The sequence below is a fragment of the Psammomys obesus genome, unplaced genomic scaffold, assembly GCF_907164565.1.
Source record: "Psammomys obesus unplaced genomic scaffold, mPsaObe1.curated_primary_1811, whole genome shotgun sequence".
NCBI classification, from domain to species: Eukaryota; Metazoa; Chordata; class Mammalia; order Rodentia; family Muridae; genus Psammomys; species Psammomys obesus.
Window position 1 is genome coordinate 13535552 of NW_026585580.1, and position 22305 is coordinate 13557856.

Below are 22305 nucleotides of genomic sequence, written 5' to 3' on the forward strand. Positions count from 1 at the left end.
TATATATATGACTGAGTTCTAGGCCAGTCTCAGCGACAGTGTGAGACCTTGTCTCAAAAAGCCAAAACCCACAACCAACCAGCCACCCACCCACCCACCTCATTGCAATACAGATCTTAAACACCACCAGCAGAAACTAATCTTAAAATAACCAGGCAGCAGGTAACAGCGTAGCTGGAAAAATCAGAAACCAAAAGACCGTGAAAGAAAAATTGCATTAAAACTTGTAAAAGAAATGACTGCCAAATTGCAAGTTTAAATTCCCTGACAATATACTGCAAGTATGGGAAACTGTGGGGCGTAGTTCAGTGATGGTGGGCTGCCTAGCAATATGAGGTCCTGAGTAAATCCACAGAATATTCCTCTCCCAAAGAGTGTAAATACAAAAGAATGAAGATGGACCTTTACCCTACACTATTTGCAAATCAATCTGACTTGTAGCAAAGATCTTAAACTGTTAAACTCTTAGAAGGAAGCATAGGGGAAATCCCTACAATAATGGAGTTGTGTTTGAATTCCAGGATATGACAGGCAAAAGCACAGGTAACAAAAGAGGAGAGCGGAAGAAAATGTCAGCTTTTTAGCTGATCATGGGTTCATAACACACAAAGAATTTCTGAACCTCAACAACAAATAACTCTAAAACGGGCAACTGGCTTGAAGAGACCTTCCTCTACATGTAGCATATGAATGACCACCCAAAAATTCGGCAACATCACTTGTCGCTTAAAAAAAAAAAAAAGTAAAGCCACAGTGAGGACCAAGCATGGAAGCCCAAGCCTGGAAACAGAAGGAAGGCTCAGGAGGACCACTGAGCTTGCGAGCTGGGTCCTGGAACCCCCACCACACACCTTTGTATCCGTTAGGTCAGCTATCTTTAATACTGCACTGGTTTACTGTGTGTGCGTGTGTGCACACGCGTGTCTCATGACTCATGTGTGCAGGCCAGGGAGTAACTTCCAAGAGTTAGTTCTCTCCCTCCACCTCAATGGTCTGGGGGCTCAGGCTCGGGTCACTAGGTGTGGTAGCACCTTTACTGCCTTTACCATTTTGCTGACAGTTTTCTTTCTTTCATTTTCTTTTTTTGAAAGAGATAGCCTTATCTAGCCCCGGCTGGTCTAGAACTCCCCACACAAACCAAGACAGCCTGAACTGGCAGTGACCCTGCTTCCGCAGCGCCAGGGTCGCAGTGTGTCGCCACACCTGGCCAAGACAGCTTTTTTTTTTTTAATAAGTTAGAAATGTAGGTGGGGTCGAGAGATAACTTGGTGGGTGAAAGCACCTGCGGCCAAGCCTGACAACGTAAATTTGATCCCCAAAAACCACAGTGTAAGGAGAAAACACGTTCCTCCAGCTAAACTTCCACAAACGTGTGTGCACATACAAACAGGGAGCAAGGTTGGCCCTTGGCAGGACCAGCTAGAACATAAAATAGTGCCACCATGGTACGAAACAGTTTGGCAGTTCCTCAAAAAATAAATATTGAGTTCTGGTATGATTCGATAATCCCATTTCTTGATATTTATCTCAAAGAACTGAACGCAAGAACTGACATACTTGCATACCGATGCCCACAGCAAGGGTGTCCACCCATCAGTGTGGGAGGACTAGTAATATCCAAATATCCACTAGTACACAAATGCTGTGCATGCGCATTACTCAGTCATAACAGAGAGGGAATCTTGACCTCGGTAAATAAACTATCATACGACACAGCTGAAACGTCAGGGTGCTGTGCCAAGTAAAATAAGCCAAGCAAAAGAACGAACACTGTGTTATCCCTTTATGAGCCACAGAAACAAATTCAGTGACAGAAAGTAGAAAATGGGCAGCCAGTGAGATGGTCCAGTGGACAAAGGTACTGCTGACCTGAATTTGCTCACCACAAACCACATGAAGGTAGAAAGAGAAAACCAACCCCGAAGTTGTCCTCTGACTTCACATGTATACTCCCCCACCCATTTTAAAATAAGAACAATGAGGGTGTATTAATTAGTTCACCTTGTTGCTATAAGCTAATTACTAGAGGACAAATCTACCTTGGCTCACGGCTTCACAGGGTTCAGCTGCTCATGCACTGTGGATCAGACCACACAGGTCACCAGCTCCCTGCTGGCTTTCACTTGTTCCTCTTAGAACTGTCCAGGTCCCCATGCAAAGGAACAGTGCCACTGACATGCAGGCTGGTCTTGCCCCTCAGCTCTCTCTCTCTGGAAACACCCTCAGAGACTTACAAGGCAAGCCTTCCTAGTCTCCTGCGATTCTAATTCTGCCCAAGCAGACAATGGTTGGCTACCACAAAAGGAGACTGCAATGAAGTGCAGCTCTTCCAGAGCACCCGAGTTTAGTTCCCAGCACACAGGTCAGGTACTTCACAATCACACCAACCCCAGCTTTTCAATCAATGGCCCCTGTGTACACGTGGCACACACTCAGACCCACATAAGAATAACAATAAAAATAAAATGCTTAAAACACAACAACAACAAAATCGATACCAATCAAAAGCAACCCCAAAACATGCAATGCTAGAGCAATGTAAAAACTGCAGAATGGGCATGAAGACAGAGCAGTGGGATGAACTGAACAGCACTGAGACAAGTCTACGTACATGGAAACCCTGTTTCTGTTTTCTTTTTTAGCACTGGGAACTGAATTAAGGGTCTTGCTTATATCAGGCAAGCATTCTACCACTAAGCTACATTCTCAGGCCTTGGTCGCCTCATTTCTGACTAAGACAGTATAGTAGAGCAGTGTATTCTGGTATTTTATTCGCTGATTTGAGACAGGGTCCTGGCTGCCCTGGAGCCTGCTATGTAAACAAGATTGGCCTCAAACCCACAGAGATCCTCCTGCCTCTGCCTCCCAAGCCGTGGAATTAAAAGTATGTGTCACCATACCCAGCCAATGTGACCTGTTTAAAGAAAAAGAAGCTGGCCAGGAATGGTAGCATATCCATTTAGTAGAGGTGGGTGGCTCTCTATGAATTACAGATTAGCCATATACAGTGATACCACGTCTTTACATAAAGCAACTAAAAGCTGAATTTGACTCACACCACACAAGAAACAAACTCCAATTTAAATATGAAATGTCCTGCATAGGCTTGTGTTGAATGTTTGGGAGGCAGGTGTCTAGGTGAGAGCACTGGGGTAGATTAGCCTGGCATTTCTGGTGGTTTTCTGTTTCCTGGTCAGCCATTCCTGCCACCAAGAACTCAGCTGCTGTTCCAGGACTTCTACTCCACGGCCAGCTGATGGCCTCAGAAACCATGAGCCAAAACAGATCACGCCTCCTGTAAATTGTTTCAGTCAGGCCCTGTGGACTCAGCAGCACCTAAGCCACCAGCACAACCCAGAGTGGAAAGAACAAACACAATCTCCGAGACCCACGATCCTCCACTGATCAGACCACAGAAACAATGGGAGACCCAAAAGGAGGGGGGTGAGAGTGGGGAAGAGAGGGAAAGAAAGCATTGAAAGAATGCCACAGTATAGAAAACTTCCAAAATTTAAAGCAAAAATAATCTTTACATATCTAAGAAGTTCAATGTACTCCAAATACATATACACAGAAAGATACCAATATGGAATATGCTTACTGAAACATACCTAAACTATTTTGAAATCAGCAGTTGAGATACAAGTCATATACAAAGGATCTTCACTAAAATTAAATGGTAATTCTTCACCAGAAACCCTGGAGGACAGAAAACTATGGGAAAAGATATTCAAGTGCTGAAAGAAACCACCCAGCAGGGTTTCTGTGCACAGCAGAACTGTTCATCAAAGCTGAAGGAAAACCTCACGTTATCTGAGAGTTAGTAAAGAGTCACGATTTCTCCCAGAAACACTAAAGGGAATACTTCAGGCTAAAACAAAAGGACACCAGATAATAGCCATGCATTGATACAGTGCATGGGTAAGTATGAAGAAAATACCAATGTATCTGACATAAAATTAGACAATGAAAAAAAAAAACATTTGCAAATGTGTATGATAGGCATATAACAAAGATACAAATTGATAACAGTACAAAGAGGCAGGGAAATGGAGCTGGTTTCCTACGCACACTAACGTTAGCCAGCGTCCGTTCAAGCTGTACTGCCGTAACTTAGGACATTAACGGTGACCGGCAGTGTGCACGCAGCCACACCGTCAGAACATGCAGCAGTTATGCACACCTTTAATCCCAGCACTCAGGGGGCAGGGCAGGGCATTTCTGTCAGTTCGAAGCCAGTCTAGTCTGCACAGTGAGTTCAAGGTCAACACGGGCTATACAATAAAATGCTGTCCCCCAAATAAGTAAAATAACATTTCATTTAGTACATATGTATTTATTCATTGTGTATGAATGTATAAATATATAACCTTTCAGATATAGTATAAAATGATACGCTAGAAAAATATCTGTTACAACAAGGAAGGCAGGAAATAATGTAGGACTGAAGAACACAAAAAATATAGTACAATGATCTAAGAGAACGAACAGGAAACCAGGTTTATCTCCTGCCTCACTCATAAGCACAGCAAACACAAATGTATCGAAGTCTCCATTTGGAAGCTGTAATGGGAACTCAGCTCACACCTAGAGTAAACAGACTGACCAGTAAGCACTGATCAAATACGAGCAAGAGCATCTCTCACACTACTGGTGGGAGTGCAAGCTGGAACCACACCAAAAAGCTGTTTGAGCAGTTAGAGAAGAGGGTCAGCAGTGAACAGCAGGGGCTGCTCTTCCAGATGACCTGCATTTGGTTCACACACATGCTGGGCGGCTTACAACTCCCTTTGACTTCAGCTCCAGAGAGGGGACACCCTCTTCTGGCCCCCGAGGGCTATACGTAGGTGCACATAGCCCCTACCTCCACATGTACCCGTAATTAACGAGATCTTTCTAAAAGCTTTGGAAATGCTCCAGTCACAGTAAAGACACAGTAACTGATGACCTGGTGGTTGCCCCTATAGTGCCACATATACACGCATGCGCAAGTGCTCACGGTGGCAGCGGCATTATCCGTGAGTGAAAACCCGAAATACACCAGGGTAGGGTGGCACAAGCTTACAGTGCCTGCTTCTCAGAAGGCTGAGGCTAAAAGATTGCTTGAGTCTAGAAGTCCAAGCTAGTTTGAAGAACATTATCTGAAAAACTTTGTTTTGTTTTCGAGACGAGGTGTCTTTGCAGCCCTGGCTGTCCTGGAACTCACTACATAGACCAGGCTGGCCTCCAGAGGTGAGAAGTAAAGGGGTGCTCCACCGTGCCCAACTAAAAGGAGAAAGGGAATGAGAGAAGAAGGAAGGGAGAAATGCAAATGAAGAACAGTTGGTAAATTGTGCACAAAACTACAGAAGTACCATGAGTAGAAGGAACACACCTCTAAGACAGAGCGTAGGACAAGAGGCAAAACAGAAGCACAGTGCCTAGGCTGGACCACAGGCTCAGCACTGAGTCCACAGAGACACAAGGGGCCGACCCCATCACAGTCAGGGTGAAGCAGCAGTGTGACAGTAATGCCAGCCTGAGGGGGTTCTGGCTATGGCTTTCTGTGTAGTGGCTCTCTGAAATACTTGAAGATGGATTCTTTTAGTGGATGCTACGTATCACAATAAACAACGAAAAAGTTTGAAGAAAGACTTTAAACAAACGCTTAAAATGGGTGAGACTAAGCTGGGCATGGTGGTTCATGCCTTAATCTCAACAATTAGGACGCAGAAGAAGAGGCGAGTGAATGACTCTCAAGACTAGCCTTGTCTACAAGGTGAGGTCTAGGCCAGCCAAGGCTACCAAGTGGTACCTAGTGTCAAACCAAAATGTTGACAAGAAAAGAAAAGAACACCAGTGGACATGTAAACTACCTAAAACTACAACGCTGGGGTGGGAGAGCAGGCAGGCTGAGGGGAGCGCTGGCCGCTCCTCCACAGGCCCTGGCGAGGGTACCCTCTAACAACGGCAGCAGCAACTCCAGGTCCCGCCATCAGACTTCCTCCTCTGGACTCTGGGACCTAACGCAGGTGAAACACCCACACACATAAAAATAAATAAAAACAAATCCAAACAAACGAACAAACAAACCTGTCGTTTTACTTCTGAAAATGCTTGCTATTGGAAAAGTTATTCAGCAAGCCTCCCTGAAAGTTCCTGACACGGGGGTCAGGCTTGGGAAACTTTAATACCGTATTTTGTGAATTCTGAGCTGTATGATAGTCTCAGTCCCTTTGCGTAAGTCACATACATGCACACACATACATTTTCCACAAGGAAACCGGTCAGTTCTGACAGAGTATAGACACACAAATACTACTTCATTTTCTGACTCAAAACGGCATGCCTTTATGTGCAACTGTCAGTGGCCACTTACTTGATCAAGATTTGAAAGACTGTTGGGATCCTGACTCAGCCCTTGGTACTGTCCCCTGAGTCTGTCACCAGCAGCTATTTTCCTAAACTTCTTCAGATCCACGACGTAGAGTGCGCTGAGCAGAGAAGAGATGCTTGTTACAGCCAAACCATACATTTAGGCCAACAATGAACCGACCCGAGTAACAGGTCAAGAGCTGCAGTGTCACTGGGACTGGTGAATCGGAGGATGGCAGCAGCAGGGACTGGTGAACTGGAGGATGGCAGCAGCAGGAGTGTGTATACCTGAGCGAGGACTACAGATCCTGCAGGCCACACTCTGTCCTACCAGCTCATTCTGGCCAGCTTTTCATTTTGTTGTCTTAAACGGAAATTAATTCCCGAGGCAAGATTTCTAGCAAATTCAGAAGATCTGGCAGTAAAATTCATAGAAGCTGATAAATAATAACCATTTGCCAAAGTGCTCCTGATGACAGCTTGGATGACGGGGCAGGAGTAAAGAGTTATGATTCTTCCAGGCAAGGAAACGAAGTATAAATGTGAAATTGCTGTGCCTCCTCAGTCATCTCTATATGTGTTCTTAAGAAGGGTTTATTTAGGGGCTGGAGAACTGACTCAGGTTAACAGAACCGGCTACCCTTCCAGTGGACCAGGGTTTGGCTCCCAGCATGCACATGGTGGCTCACAACTGCCTGAAACTCCAGTTCCAGAAAATCTGGTGTTTTCTGGCCTTCATGCAGCAAAAAACTCATACACATAAAACAAGTAAATCTGTTCTATTTAAAATTTATTTTTACGTATACAGGCGCTTTGCCTGCAGCTAAGTCTGTGCACCATAGGCAGGCAGTGCCTACCCAGGCCAAGAGGCATCAGATGCCTGGGAACTAGAGTTATAGGCAGGTGTGAGCTGCCATGTGGGTTCTGGGAACTGAACTCAGGTCCCATGGAAGAGCAGCCAGTGTTCTTCATGTCTGAGCCATAGTTTCAGCATTGCAATATTTCTTATATGTGCCCTAGCCTCCAAATCCTCCAAACTAAACTTCTTCCAGAAGGCGGAGTGTCCATTAGAAATGAATAAATGCATGTACTGGTGGTGGGGCGGGGGGACTTTTGGTTTTGTTTTTTTGTTTGTTTTTTTTTTTTTTTTTGAGACAAGGTCTCACTATATAGACCAGGCAGGCTCCAAACTCAGAGAGATCCACCTGTCTCTGCCTACTGAGTGCTGGGATTAAAGACATGTGCCACCATGCCCAGCCTATACACTGACCCAAGAGGTTACAAATATGCTTGAAATCGGCAAGACAATGTATTTAATAGATTATACACCAGGACACACTAACGGGAAATCTATGAACAACACACTGCAGTATATGCAGCTAAACAAAGGGATTAAGTCTGTCTTTACACACAACCATAAGAGCTGTAGGGAGTACTCTTTCATACCTGATATGATACTTCCTTCCAGCCAAGTGGCTGGCCCAGTACCCCGACTTCCAGAACCGGTAGCCGTCCATTTCTCTTCTGCTGTCACAGAAAGGCGTGTACCCATAAGGGGCGCCATCCAGATGGAAATCCCTTAACTCCTTCAGATCTGCCCGCACAATCTGCAGTAAAGAAGGCCAAATCATTTGTTAACCAGCACACAGATAATTCTCAAGTGCTTTCCTTAAAGTATAATAATATATTTCACAAGGCAGCAGAAAGGCAGCTCAGTAGGTAAAGCAGGGCTCTAGGATCTAAGCCTAACTCCCTCCACTGTCCCGTGTGACCTGAAATGACCCCACAGACTCCTCATGCAGCTGGTCCCAGCTGGTGGGCGGCACCACTGTGAAGGCTGCGGAGCCTGGCTGGTGGAGGCAGCCTCTAGGGGCAGGTCTTTGAAGTTTGTGGCCTGGCCTCGCTCACGCTTCTGCTCTCTACCCTGTGCAGCTGTGTGACAAGTAGTCACACTAGGTGTCCCTGTCCCCGGCCATCACCCACGTTCCTTTCCCTGCCACGACAGATGGACCCTCTGACACTACGACGCAAAGCAACCCTCTCCTCCCTTGAGCTGCTTCTGTAAAGTGCTCGGTCAGAGCAGGGAGACGGGTAACTGATGACGTGGCGCACGCTGAAGTGACAGAGCCTGACTGGTAGCTGGCAGGCCTTTCAAACTGGCTTGAGGGAAGCATGTGGAAGAGTTTGCAGACACATGGTAGGGAAGGCCTGCTGGGCTGTCACGAGCGGAGCTTAGTGGGCCACTCTGGCAGGAGTGTGCAAGACAGGATGCAAAGACTGTCCAAGGAGGCTTCAGATGGGTGTTGTGTTTCTATTTTAATCCCAGGTGTGGGATTCCCAGGTGTGGGATATGGGACTGATTTAGACTGACCACAGCAGGCCTGTGCGGGTTCTGAGGGGCTCTTTGCCAGCTGGAATTAGTTGAATTCTGAGGACTTTGAGGGGTATAAATATGACAGCCCAGAGAAAGAAGGTGCAGTAGCTTGGAGGAGTTGTGGGACGACTGCTTGATGCGATTGCTGGCTTCCTGGTTTGCTGGTTACCTGGACTTCTGGATTTTTTGACGATGGATATTGGTATTGCCCTCAAAAGAATCCTACGACCCTACCCAGCAGTAAGAAGTAAAGAGAACTTCAGCCCCTGTCCGCACTAACCTTTTCTTCCACTACCTGGGGTTGAGGAGTTGGAAAGGAGTTAAAAACTTTAAGGAACCCCCAAATAAAGTAGCGACTGAAAAACTAGCACCTACAGATGGGAGTGAGGACCCCGCTGGAATTGGACTAGAGGTCACTTGTGTTACATTCTGACACAAAATCTGGCTGTGTAATTCAAAATTAATGAACCAATTTACTTAACACAGGAAATTTCAAGACTGTCTTATTTTCAGGCTGAGGCATGGTTATTAAGCTTCCTGTTTGGTATCATTGTACAATGAGCAGGATTAACCAGCGAGGAGAAGGATATCAAAAGCACATGGCTGGCAGTTTGGAGAAAGAGGCTGGAACTGTTAAGAAGATGTGCATCACTGTGGAAAAGACATGCACCTTGCACTGACCGCCAGAGTGGTCTACAGCGTCCCTTGTCACCAGAACCAAGCATTCCCCTGAACTCCACTTATCACCCAGCCAGTTACATCTGCCTTAGTTAGACATGGTAGCAGAGGTCTGGAGTCCTAGCACTCTAAAGGCAGAGACAGAAGAACGATTTGGACAACACAGGCTCAAAATCAATGAATGAACAAATAAACAATAAAGTACCTAACATTTAAGCAGACACAGTAACCACATTATTAAACATTTGTTTTGTAAGTCTTGGTATTTATGTTACATGAATGAAGTTAGATATAGGGCTATGGGCTATGCACATGACAGAGCAGCTTTATTTAAGACACAATAACGACTTTGCAGCCAGTCCTGAAGATACCTGATAAACCAGTATCAGATGAAAGAGGAGGAGGTCCTTCCCTACCAGTGGACTTGGAAAGGGGCAGGGAGAAGATGAGGGATGGAGGGTGGGATGGTGAGGGAGAGAGGGAGCGGGATACAGCAGGGATACAAAGTTATAACAAACTGTAACTAATATTAAAAAAATAAAAATTAAAAAAAAAAAAGACACGATAACAATGAGATGTGCTGGGAAAGTGCAGACCCTGGGTGGAGACTGGACTGACTCTGAATTAGACCCACAAGCTTGTCAAAATTTCTACCTCTTGTCGTTGCTTCAGTGGAAGCTGTGGACCCACAACAAGACCTGGAATGTTCCATAACTCAGGGAAAGCTGCAGAATCAAGCAGGGTATCAACACTTACACAGGACAATACTGCCCCTCAAAGGAAGGGGTGAAATAGAAACTTTGGCCCCACACACCAGTCCCACAGAAAACAGCATCTCAACCCTACAGTTAGGTCCTCTCTCAAGCACTACAAACACCATCGCTGAGACACAGTAAAAGGTGATTTAAATTTAAAAAAGGTAAAGTACAAAAGAAAAGCTCAACAAATAAACTAACTTCAGATGTACAAGCCCCAGAGCAAAAACCAAACCAAAACAAGTTAATTAGTCTCCTTCAAATATTACTAACCACATTGCTATGGCTAATGAAAATGGCTTGGAGGAACTTGCAGCCAAAGAATTTAAAAGAATAATTATAACTATGTCCAAACAACTTAAAGCTGAATCAACCCAAGATATAAAAATTAAATTTAAAAAAGAGAGAAATACTGAAAAAAAAAAAAAAAAAAAAAAAAAAAAAACAACCCAAACACATGATGCTGAAATTTAAAAATTCAGTTATCCAAATTAAAAGCTCATTTGGAAAGCCTCACAAACAGAATGAATCATGAGTATCAGGGTGGGAAGACAAGATAAAGGATTCAAATCTTGCCGTAAAGACCAATGATAAATGGTTGCAGGGGGTGGGAGGAGGGGATACAATGGAAGAGATCTAGGACACTATGAAAAAACCAAAAGACTGAATCTTCTAATTATAGGCACAGAAAAAGCAGGATAGCATTCCAAAGGCATAGACATATTTTTAATAAAATCATAGAAGAAATTTTCCCAAATCTAGAGAAAAAGATACCCAGCAAAGTACAAGAAGCCTACAGAATTCCAAATAAGAGATGACCAGAAAAGGACCTCCTAACATATTATAGTTAAAATACTAGAAACACAGAAGAAAGAAAGGGTACTCAAAGCTTCAGGAAAGAAAAGTCATGTTATTTATAAGGCAGACCCATTTTAGTAGGACCTGGTCATTCAACAGAAACACAAGCCAAAAGGAAAGATGTATTCCAAGCTCTGAAAGAACACGACTGTCAAAACTATTATACCCAGCAAAACTATCTACTAAAATTGAAGGAGTGGTTAAAAGCAATGGCTGTTCTTCCAGAGGACCCAGGTTTGATGCCTAGTTCTCACACCTGTCTGTAACTCCAGTTCCAGTAGATTCTCTGTAGAAATGTACCAGAACTTCAAAGAACTAATACCAATACTACTCAAATTGTTTCATAAAATAGAAGAGGAAGTCTTTTGTGCTCTCTCTCTCTCTCTTAACAGGGTTTCTCTGTGTAGCCCTGGCTATCCTAGACTCCTTTGTAGACCATGTTGGCCTGGAACTCAAGAGATCCGTCTGCCTCCTTCTGCTTCCTGAGTGCTGGGATGAAAAGCATGCACCACCATGCCCAGCCTCTTTTGTGCTCCTTTTATGAAGCCAGTGTGACACAAACACCACAATCAGATAAAGACAATACACAACAACAAAAAAGAAAATTACAGGCCACTCCCTTTGATAAACATAGATACTGAAATCCTTGAAGAATTCATCACATCAAAAATATCATTCATCATGACCAAGGTGGCTTTATTTTAGTGAATTCAGGAGTGGTTCAATATATGTAAATCAGCAAATATAATTCAATACATTAATGGACTAGGGGACAGAAATCACATTTCTTTCAATCCACAAAGGAAAAGTCACTGATAAAACCTAACATCCCTTCATGATAACAATCAAGGAGATTCCAGGGATGGTGGCCTCATACCTCAATATAATAACAACTATGTACAAAACCAACCTAAAGCGAACATCATACTACATTGAGAAAAACTCAGAGAGTTCTCTCCAAGATCTGGAACAATGTCTACTTAATATTAGTGTTTGAAGTCTTGGCTTAAACAATATGATAAGAGAAGGAAATAAAAGAAATACAAATAGAAAAATTCATAGCATTCCTTTTTGAAGATGATAGTATTCTATGTATAACAGATGCTAAAGATTCCAAGAAAGTCTTAAAGCTGATAAATACTTTCAGCAAATGGCATAATACAATCAACATAAAAAAATCAGTAACCTTCCTATATTTCATTAGCAATCTGAAAAAGAATCCAGGAAAACCACTGCCACAAGCAAACAAGCACAACAACAAAAACCACCTGGGAATAAACCTAACCAAGAAAGCAAAGACTTTTACAATGAAAAGACAATGAAGAAAGAAATTGAGGAAGATAGAAAAATAAAAAGATATGGAGTACTTATAGATTACAAGAATTATTATCGTGAACATGACCATTCTACCAAAACAATCAACACACTCAAGTGCAATCCCAATAATAGTACTGTCACAAAAACAGATATACAAATCAGTAGAATAGAACTGAGGACCCAGAGATAAGTCCACACAACTAGTTTTGATTTTTGACAAGCATCAAAAATACACATTGGAGGAAAGACAACATCTTCAACAAATGGTGCTGGGAAAACTGGATTCCAATATGCAGAAAAAAGGAAATCAGATCTTGGTCTCTCACTCTGTACAAACTCAACTCCAACTGTCAAAGACTCTTAAGAACTGATACTCTGGGGATAGGGAGATGGTTCAGTGGTTAAGATCACTGGCTGCTCTTCCAGAGGACCCAAATTCAATTCCCAGCACCAACATGGAAGCTCACAAGTGTTTGTATGTAACTACAGTTGCAGGGGCTCTGACACCCTCACAGAGATGAAGGTAAGCAACACATCAATGCACATAAAAAAATAAAATTAGATAAAAAGACCTGATACTCCAAAGTTGCTAGACAAAAAAGTAGAGACAAAACTTCAACTTAAAGCAGTGGTTCTCATTCTGTGGTTTAAGACCCTTTTGAGGGTGAAGGACCCATTCACAGGGGTCACCTTATACCATGCTGCGTATCAGATATTTATTTACATTACAACTCATAACTAGCAAAATTACAGTTAAGAAGTAGCAATGAAAATAATTTTATGGTTGGGGATCACTATAACATGAGGAACTGTACCAAAGGGCTGCAACATTAGGTTAAGAATCAAAGACTTATCAGCACAGGTAAAAACTTCTAAATGAGACTCCGGTAGCCCAGGAAATAAAGCATTCAATCAACAAATGGGGTCTCATGAACAAAAAGCTTCTGTACAGCAAAAGCAACTGTGACGTGTAAAAACAGCCACGGAATGGGAGAACCTTTTTTTCTCTAGTACGGTGGTGGCATGACTGTTCTCGGATAACTAATGGCTTTCTGACTAGATCTGAGGCTTGCTCTACAGGAGGGAAACTTTATACCTAGTATTGTAATCATGGCCCAAAGCCCAGGATTGTGGAGGTCACAGGCCCAAGAGCAGAGCCTGCTATAGTGATTCTTTCAAGGTACTTTCTAAATGTTTATGTTAAAGCCCATAGATAGTGCTGCTGGTAGCCATAGTTAGAGAGCTTCTCTATGCCACGTGCAGTAGAGAGATACAAACTGGTCAGAGGGATGAGAATAAGAGAGTGAATGTGCACTGTTGCACAGAGTATCTACACCAACTCCCCACCCCCCAAGGCTCAGTGAACACTGAGGAGATGAGATGGAAAGGATAGAAGAACCCAACAATGGGGAAGAGTGCTGTGAAATGTTGTCCTCTGGACAGGGTATGGTTATCACACTCATAAACTCGAAGCAGCTGTGGCTACATACACAAGACCTATACAAGATCAAACCAGTCAAAATGCAAACGGATGACGAGCTGGTACACAGGCTCCACCTCTTCCTGAGGCATTACTGGCAGTGGAGAGTTGCTGGGAAGGGAGAATCATTCTTTTTGGGATACGACCACTAACAGGATTCCCATGCTTCATGGACGGCTCTAGATACACGCACCTACGGCTGTACCAACTAGACATAGTGGATTATCTATGAAGGGGGCACTATCACGTATATATGATCATATCACATTTTATTGTGTACATGCATAAAATTCTCAAAAAAATTTTAAAGAAAAGAAGATCCACTGATGAAACTTAAATTTAAAAAGTGATCACATCTGGGTGATATCTTTTCATATTTTTGAAATACTAATATAAAATAAACAGGTCCTTTTATCTGAAAATCCTGTTTAAAACGAAAAAAAGAGACCTGGCATATTTGACGCATACCTAGTATTGTAATCATGGCCAAACTATCAACACCTGGTGTGGAAGAGCTCACCTGATCCGCATCCACAAACAGGAACTTGTCAACAACCAGCGGGAACAGCACGTCCAGGAAGAGGATCTTGTAGCCCCAGATGATGCGCTGCTTCTCTGTCTGCTGATGGAGCCATCGGGGCCATTTGTACTGAACAAGCTCATACTGGAAATTGTATTTTTTGGCCATGTAAGGTATAAACTCCTATTTTTAGACACAAGGAACAACAATCATTCATTTTGATTAAAAAAAAAAAAAAGACTCCTTAATGTAAGTTAACCTCCATTATTACAGTACAAATAAAACACACTAAAACAAAGTCTAGTAGGAAATTTGGTCTTAATTCACTTAACTCACATAAGAGCACATATAAACTCTAGTCCATTCCCCATTTCTTGATGATTTCTATTCACCATATGAAATGACAGAAATCTACAAATGAAGGCTTTTAGATTTATAATGTGTGTGTGTGTGTGTGTGTGTGTGTGTGTGTTTTCAAGGCACATCAGCACCAGGCTCACTTATCTAAATTTAATTTTAGTAAAACACTTCTGAGCTTGACATTAAGATCTTCTCGAGGCTGAGTCTAACCCGGGGCACTACATGCCAGAGCCAGAGCTCTCAGTAATCTTGTGGCATTAACAAGTTAGTCCTCTGTACCCCAAACACTAGCACCTCAGGAGATCAGAGGCGAAGTAGCTAAATACAAATACACTAAATACCCTAAATACATTAAATACAAAGTTGCTTTATAAATGCCACAGAAAAAGTAAATGCAAGAAAATCAGTCCAGGCCAATACAAGTCAAGCATGAAACTGCTCAAGTGTGTTTTTCCTTTGGCACAGAGGAAGCATCCCTTCACCCCTCACACGAGAAAACACACCATCACTGTGCTTTCTAAACTAAGGAAAGATACACATGCCTCCAAAGAAACGATTGTTATTTTGTTAAAATAGCAAGTGTTTCTTGGAGAAAACAAAGACTTTCCTCCTGTATTACCCATCTTCAAACAGGCCATAATTGTAGGTTTATATTTACAAACACTATTACCCCAAATAGAGCAACCTGGAAGAAAACAGTACCAATATAGAAGTAGACAACGAAATTAGGGTATCCTAATGAAACGGATAAAAAGTAAGTGTACAGATAAAAGAAAAATAGAAAAGAATTATGTTACAGTGTAAGTATTCCCTTAATAAGGTTTTCCTTTTCCCCATGAACAAACCTTAAATGTGGGGGACAAATAATTCTTCAAGAACCAGAATTTCACAGGAGTTTTGGTATTCTTCAGCACTGAAAGCATCATTATGCTGCCAAACAAAACAAATAACGATTTTCCAATGCTTTTTAACCTCAACAACATTAAGCAGTGAAAAATCACACGACTGACAGCAGAGCTAACTCATGGTTCAATTAGGCAGAGACCTTCACTAATGGGAACATGTGCATACTGCACTATGAGGACGTCACCGAATGAGAGATGAGGATTTCGCTGCAAATACATTCCAAACAGACAGAGGCAAATGCTAACTATGCTGCACATTTAAATGAACCAGCCCATAAACTGATGGTGTGAGTCAGCACTGGAGGTCAGGGTCATGACTCCACCTTTCTCCAAAGTCCTGTGCTCAGACACAGCAACATTTGGTAGTGGGTAGTGGGGACAAGGCCTCCATCAGCCTGGACAGAGCAGATCAGCAAATGGAAGGGAAACCACAGGGCACAGGTTCAGAACTCCTAAGCCAAGAAATGAAACTAAGCTATCACTACTGTTGTTATTTTAGCTTTGATGCTTACTGGAAAAAGAAGGACTAAAAAAAACATTATTTTTATTATTTTCTATGCCAGATTTATGACAAAAACTGGAAGGGAGAACAGGTCTGAAATTGGGACGACCTTCCAGTGATGTGTCTTCAATGCTGAGCTCCACAAGCTGATCCTGAGACCCTTCCCCTCTGTTAAGCACATCAACAATTTCAAGCAATGGCCTGTTCTGCTTCCAGCTGCAGGGTCTAGGCCAGCTCCCTTCCATTTCAGCCTCAGTTTTCAAGCAAAGGTGTTCTCACATAAAACTAAGATCTGGCTTTAAAGCCCTGTGGCTCTGTAGAAGATGGCCAAGTATACACGGTTCTGTTCTCTCTGTGCCAATTCCTGAGTCTCTGGTTTATTATACAATACCTGATGGCCAAGGAACCAGCAACTGTCCATAGGTGCACACAGGATATAGAGGTCTACAGCCTTGTAATACCACACTGAAGCACTAACTGTGTGGATCTACTTCACCAAGTGAACCAGATCAAACAAGCAGAACTATATGTGGCAAGGCAGCCACAGCCCTAAGATTACTTGATGTATATAAACATAGTACAGCAAGCAAAACCTTTCACACAAAATAAGACTGTAGCAAATTCATTTACAAAACAAATAATGAAGACTAACCGAAGAAATCTTTCATAGAGATGACCAGATGCAACAGAGAAAATATTGATTATGTCATCTTTATCTTGCTTCACTTCCTCAGTCTTCTGTCCTGAAAAGCCCCTATAATAACAGAATTAAAAACAGTACTTACAATGCTGGGCAGACACAACCTTCCAGGAGAGGAAAGAGACAGTGCCTGTTCCTTCCTGCACTTGGTGGAAGCAACAAAGATTCGGGACAGGGCACGGGGACAACAGGTAATAAGGAGGATGGCACCGCAAGGCACCGTGACACTTAGGAATAAATGGAACACAAGCTGCTCCAAGGAAGGCAGTCTGTCCAGAGGGAGGTCAGTAGAACAATGAGCATCACCTCTCCCAGGAATGGGCCCCACCCATCAAGAGGAATACAGCCAGTGGAAGCAAGCTTTGTGGAGGAACACCTTCCCTCTCTTAATCAAGTGGCAGAGTTTACTCCAGTTAAGGGTATGTTCCAGCTGCATGAAGGAAGCCTGGAAAGAATGACTATATTCAAAAGGGTGCATGGTCTGCATCTCTCAGGCTTGCCTTCAGAATGCTAAGCCTGTTTATGATGCCAATTTACCATTTAAATGAGTCCCAAAATCCAGATTCGTTTTCATTTGTTCCATCACTCAACAGGTCTTCATTAACCATGTCTGCCTTCTTCTGAACCTGCAATTGTGTATGACAAATCTTATTTCTCCGAAGTGTTATCAGAATGCCCATGTCCAAGGCTTCAGGGAGGAGGCAGCAGTCTCTTTGAGCTAAATGATAATCACACTCAGTGTGTATAATGAGCCAAAGACCAAATTCAGCTGCACAGACAGAGTGAGTAGACCCAGAAGAATATTTCTTCCAGCTGACAACTGCTAGAGAAGAATGCAGCCGACAGGAAGTTTGGAGAGAGGCATTGAGGGCCCATTTCCAGGACTTACTACCACAAAGGACTCTATAGCAGTCCTTTCCGTCCAGTGTAAAATGGCTGACTTTGTTTTACCACATGCAAGAGTTACTGATTCTACAATCATTTTACTTTAAGATAAAGAAATTTTAGCCTGGCACAGTGGTGCAAGTCTATATCCCAGCACCCAGGAAGGCAGAGGCAGGCGGATCTCTTTGAAGTCAGCCTGGTCTATAAAGTGAGTCCAGAACAGCCAAGAAAAACCCTGTCTCAAAAAACTGAACAAAAAAAAAAAAAATTTTTTTTTTCAAAATGCTGAGGAAAGAGAGACAGAAGATAATAAAGAAAATCATCTATGTTTGTATTCTATGTTTGTTTTTGGAGACAGGGTCTAATATCACCGAAGGTGGCCTCAAACTCACTATGTTATCTAGGTTGACCTTGAATTCCTGATCCTCTTGGCCTTTAACTCTCTAAGTACTGGGAATACAGGTGTAAACAAGCCTCACTGTGGCTATAAAAACTCCTGTTGAATCGTCACTGGAATTTCCCAGTCTTCTGAGAATAAACAACAGCACTAAGAATTCTGGGCATAAAAATGTCCAATCCAGAGCTGGAGAGATGGCTCAGTGGTTCAGAGCACGCACACACTGCTCTTCCAGAGACTCAGAGTTCAGTTCCCAGTATCAGCCCTGGGTGGCTCACAACTACCTGTACCTCCAGCTCCCAGGGTTACCAATGTTCTTGGTCTGGCCTCCACCAGTGCCTGCACAAGTGTGGCACACATTCACACAAACACTGACATATGTACACATAAATAAAACTTTGTAAAAAAAAAAAAAAATGGCAAAGCTGGGCCAGGCAAAGTGGTAGATTCCTTTAATCCTAATACTTCGGAGGCAGTCAGGCATACCTCTGAGTTTGAGGTCTGATCTACATAGCAAGTCCCAGGCCAAACAGGGCTACACAGTGAGACCCTGTCTGAAAAGAATAGGGGGTGTGGGAGTCTCCATGGGGACATTTTTTTTATAAAATGGAACTAGCATTGCTCTCTGATTTACTCAAAAGGGACAATCTCTTGGCTGAAGAAAACTAGAAGCTTATCTTCTAGACACTTTCCTTAAACAGTACCCCTAGAACTGTTCAAACAAATAAACAAAAAACACCTCCAATGGGATACCAGTGTGACATCAAAATGCAGCTGTCCCCCTTAGCTCCTTGGAAACATTCCAAGCCTCTAGTGGATGCATGAAAGCTGGGTGTGGAGACCCTGAATAGGCTACAGCTTTGCTCACACTATTTACGATAAATAAGATAAGCTATTAAGATAGGCTTAATTTCTAAGTTAGGCAAGATAAGACTCAAAACAATAACTAACAGTAAAATGGAATAGTAAAACAATATTTGAATAAGCTAACGTGAATGTGCTCTCCTTGAAACAGTCACAAGTGTTAGCATCATCAGCGGCTGACCACAATCCCCAAAGCCTTGCCACAAGGACTGATGTCTATCTTCTCCCATGACAGTGACTGGATGGGGCGATTTACTGACTACTAACAAGCGGCTGCCACAGCCAGCAAACTCACCTTCACCTTGATGATCTTGCTTTTGAAGTTATTGAGAATGACAACGACGTCATTGGCATCAGGGGGAGAATCTGTGCCATCATGGCTTCAGGAGACAAGGAAGACAAGAGAGCACAGATCACAATCCAAAAGACAGCTGAGTACTCAGACGTCAGGTGCTATGCCTGTCCATCACCTTTATCACAGAAAAGCCTTCCATACCAACCAATCTTCACAGCCTTAACAAAGCACTTCAGGGGAAAAGAAGTGTTCCCAGAATCTTCCCCTCTTGGCTAGATAAGTGAGCTGACTTCCCCCCCAAGCCGTCTTCAGGTCACCAGGCACACAGCAGCAGGTTCTCAGGAAGACAAGCACATGACACAGAGTGACAAGCTTGTATGTTCATAGGTCTGAGCACTCAGGCCTGCCAATGGAACCATTTAACTGGAAGAGCCACGTGAAGAAACCTACTCTTGGCTGACGGTGGTGACTCAAGCCTGTAACTCCAACAGGAATCAGCAGAAAGATCAGTTTGACATTAAAGCCAGCCTGAGCTACAGTGTGAGAAAAACAACAAAAATCGGGTCCTGCCTTCTTGTTGCAAGGCAACATAACCAGCCAAGCTTAGACCACAGACTCAACTCAGTGACTCTGGTAGAGAGAGAACAGTCCAACCAGCTCTATTTATAGGCACACAGTAGCAGAGGAGGAAAAACTTTAAGTACTCTCTTCCTACTAATTTCATTTTCCAGTCAACAAACGTCAGGACATTACTGCATTTGCTGTCATTCAGCAGACAGCAGCATTCTCGGGCAGAAGGAGAGGCAAAACCTGAAGACTCTAGAGACAGAGATGTCCACCTGGGAAGCACAAGAAGACAGGAACCCTAGATAGCAGTTAGTGAGGATGGCACCACAGCCCTGAGCAAGGAGGAAGACTGACAAGGGCACACAGAAGAAAGAGAATTCAGAATCATTACAAACATTTTGTGAAACTGGCTGGGCAATAACTTAATCACAGAAAAGCCTACTATTTACAATGAGGCCGTAACTACAGTACAACATTCTCATAATTACTGAATTAGAAATCTGAACTAGGCTAGGTATGGGGGCACATGTGTATAGTTTCAGCTACTCTGGAGACTGAAGCAGAAGATTCACTTGAGCCCAGTTTCAGCCTGGGCAAGAGAGTAAAATTCTGCATCAAAACCAAAACAACTAATCCATATTGCTTCTCCATGTCAAGTAAGATACCATGAAGCCAAAGCTTCATGACTTCCAATAAACTAAGAAACTAAACGAACTGGCACAGGACTAAAGACTAATTTAAACTGTGTTACACAGAATAGAGACCACAACTTTTAAAATGATGTTTGGGGGTTTGTTTTGTAATTAATAGATGCGGTGAACTTTACCTACTCAGGGGTCAAGAGCTATACGTTCCCATCAATGCACTAAACGGGGCCAACCCCACTTCACCTCCATAAGTCAGAGACCATCAAGTGGACAAAGCTGCTGCCTGCTGTCTGCATCACAAGGAAAGAATAACTAAATTTGATACATCTCTGACACAGGAAAACCAACGGAGAAGAAACCTCACTATACTCCTTGGATAACCCTTGGTTATCCAATTCATCTCTAAAAATTCGTCCACATTTACTGTGCTGGGAAGCTTGGGTTAATTATGCAAGACGCCTGGGGTAAGGCCAGATACTATCCAGTTAAAGCTGAGTCTCTTTACAATAAAGCCGCTTCACTTCTCCTACCTGTAGATTCTATAAATATCATCAGAGCGCCCCTTCCTTAGTCTCAGAATCCAGGCTCCAGGGTTGGCTTTGAGCTGAAAATATCCCTAGGACACAAAGAAAGTAAAGTTTCAGGTCCCTTTAAAATTTAAACGGTTTCTGACACATACTTACTTTCTCTTTCGAAGGGTCAGATCAAGTATGTATGCAGGAAACCTATTTATCTACCCTTCCCTCCTTCTCATCCTCCCTCCCTCCCTCCCTTCCTCCTGTCTTTGGTTATACTGAATATTGAACCCAGGATCTTACTGCCATGGTAATTTAAAAAAAATTTTAAAGATAGTTAACAAATCAGGGAAAAGTAAAGCAAAACAAACTAAAAAACTATCAACCAACAAGCTAAGAAACAAAGACCCTAGCAGAACAAAACAGTGAAGCCAGATGCTGGCCTCTGTGCCTCACTGAGGAGACAGTATGATGACCATGCCTGGGACATCCAATGAAAGGAGGGCTAGCAGCACACTGCAGTGTGTTTTGCCATTTAACTGGCATATAGATGCAATCTCCAAGCGTAACCAAACCAATGACTTTTTACACTGACTACATTTAATCCATTGTTAAAACTTATTTCACTCCATGGTTCAGAACGCTAACTGTTCTGTCATAGATTGTAACATCTAAACTAGACTGAGGTTTTACCATCTGATAAACTCCTTACTTACCAGATTGGCCATCACAATTGTGTCCACAATAGTTGGGTTGGCTGAAGTTCCTAAGGTGAACTGTAGTCCTCGAGGCGGCTGGCCTGTGGTGATGTCGTAACAATGTCCTTCTAGTAACAGGTACTCCAGCTCATACTCAGCAGCCACTACACTGTCCACCTGAAAAGTCAGAATTAAACCACCTGAATACTACGGATGAATACTCAAAATGCATTCCACAGGGGTCAGGGAGACAGCCGAGAGGATAAAAATCACTTGCTGCCAAGGCTGATGACTTGACCACGATCCCTGATTCTACATGGTGGAAGGAGACCTGATGTCCTCAGATGTTCCCTGACCTCCATATGCACACCATATCGTACCCCAACCCCACCTAGATAGATAGATAGATAGATAGATAGATAGATAGATAGATAGATAGATAGATGATGGATAGATAGATTGATTGATTGATAGATAGATAATGCAACAAAAACATCTTTTATGACTTTAAGAAACTCAAGAAATGGCAAAAACACAGTTTGAAAGAGTGGATCATTGACTGTGGTGGGGTGGGAGAGAGTCTACAAAGGGATTGCAAAGGAATTCTGGGGAAAAATGTTCTGGATCTTGATTG

The 22305-nt window shown here is 42.9% G+C and overlaps 1 protein-coding gene across 2 annotated transcripts in view; it reads right to left on the bottom strand.

Annotated features, from left to right (window-relative positions):
* Window positions 1–22305, bottom strand: part of Uggt1 (UDP-glucose glycoprotein glucosyltransferase 1) — a 109621-nt gene that overhangs the window by 12055 nt on the left and 75261 nt on the right. For both annotated transcript variants that reach the window (XM_055606691.1, XM_055606682.1), the window contains 9 exons: window positions 21690–21848; window positions 20989–21074; window positions 19245–19329; window positions 17341–17429; window positions 16756–16857; window positions 15542–15626; window positions 14337–14519; window positions 7801–7961; window positions 6359–6473 (listed from right to left, as the gene is read on the bottom strand). In XM_055606691.1, the coding sequence (XP_055462666.1) occupies window positions 6359–6473; window positions 7801–7961; window positions 14337–14519; window positions 15542–15626; window positions 16756–16857; window positions 17341–17429; window positions 19245–19329; window positions 20989–21074; window positions 21690–21848 (1065 nt within the window). The remainder of the gene's footprint in view (window positions 1–6358; window positions 6474–7800; window positions 7962–14336; window positions 14520–15541; window positions 15627–16755; window positions 16858–17340; window positions 17430–19244; window positions 19330–20988; window positions 21075–21689; window positions 21849–22305) is intronic.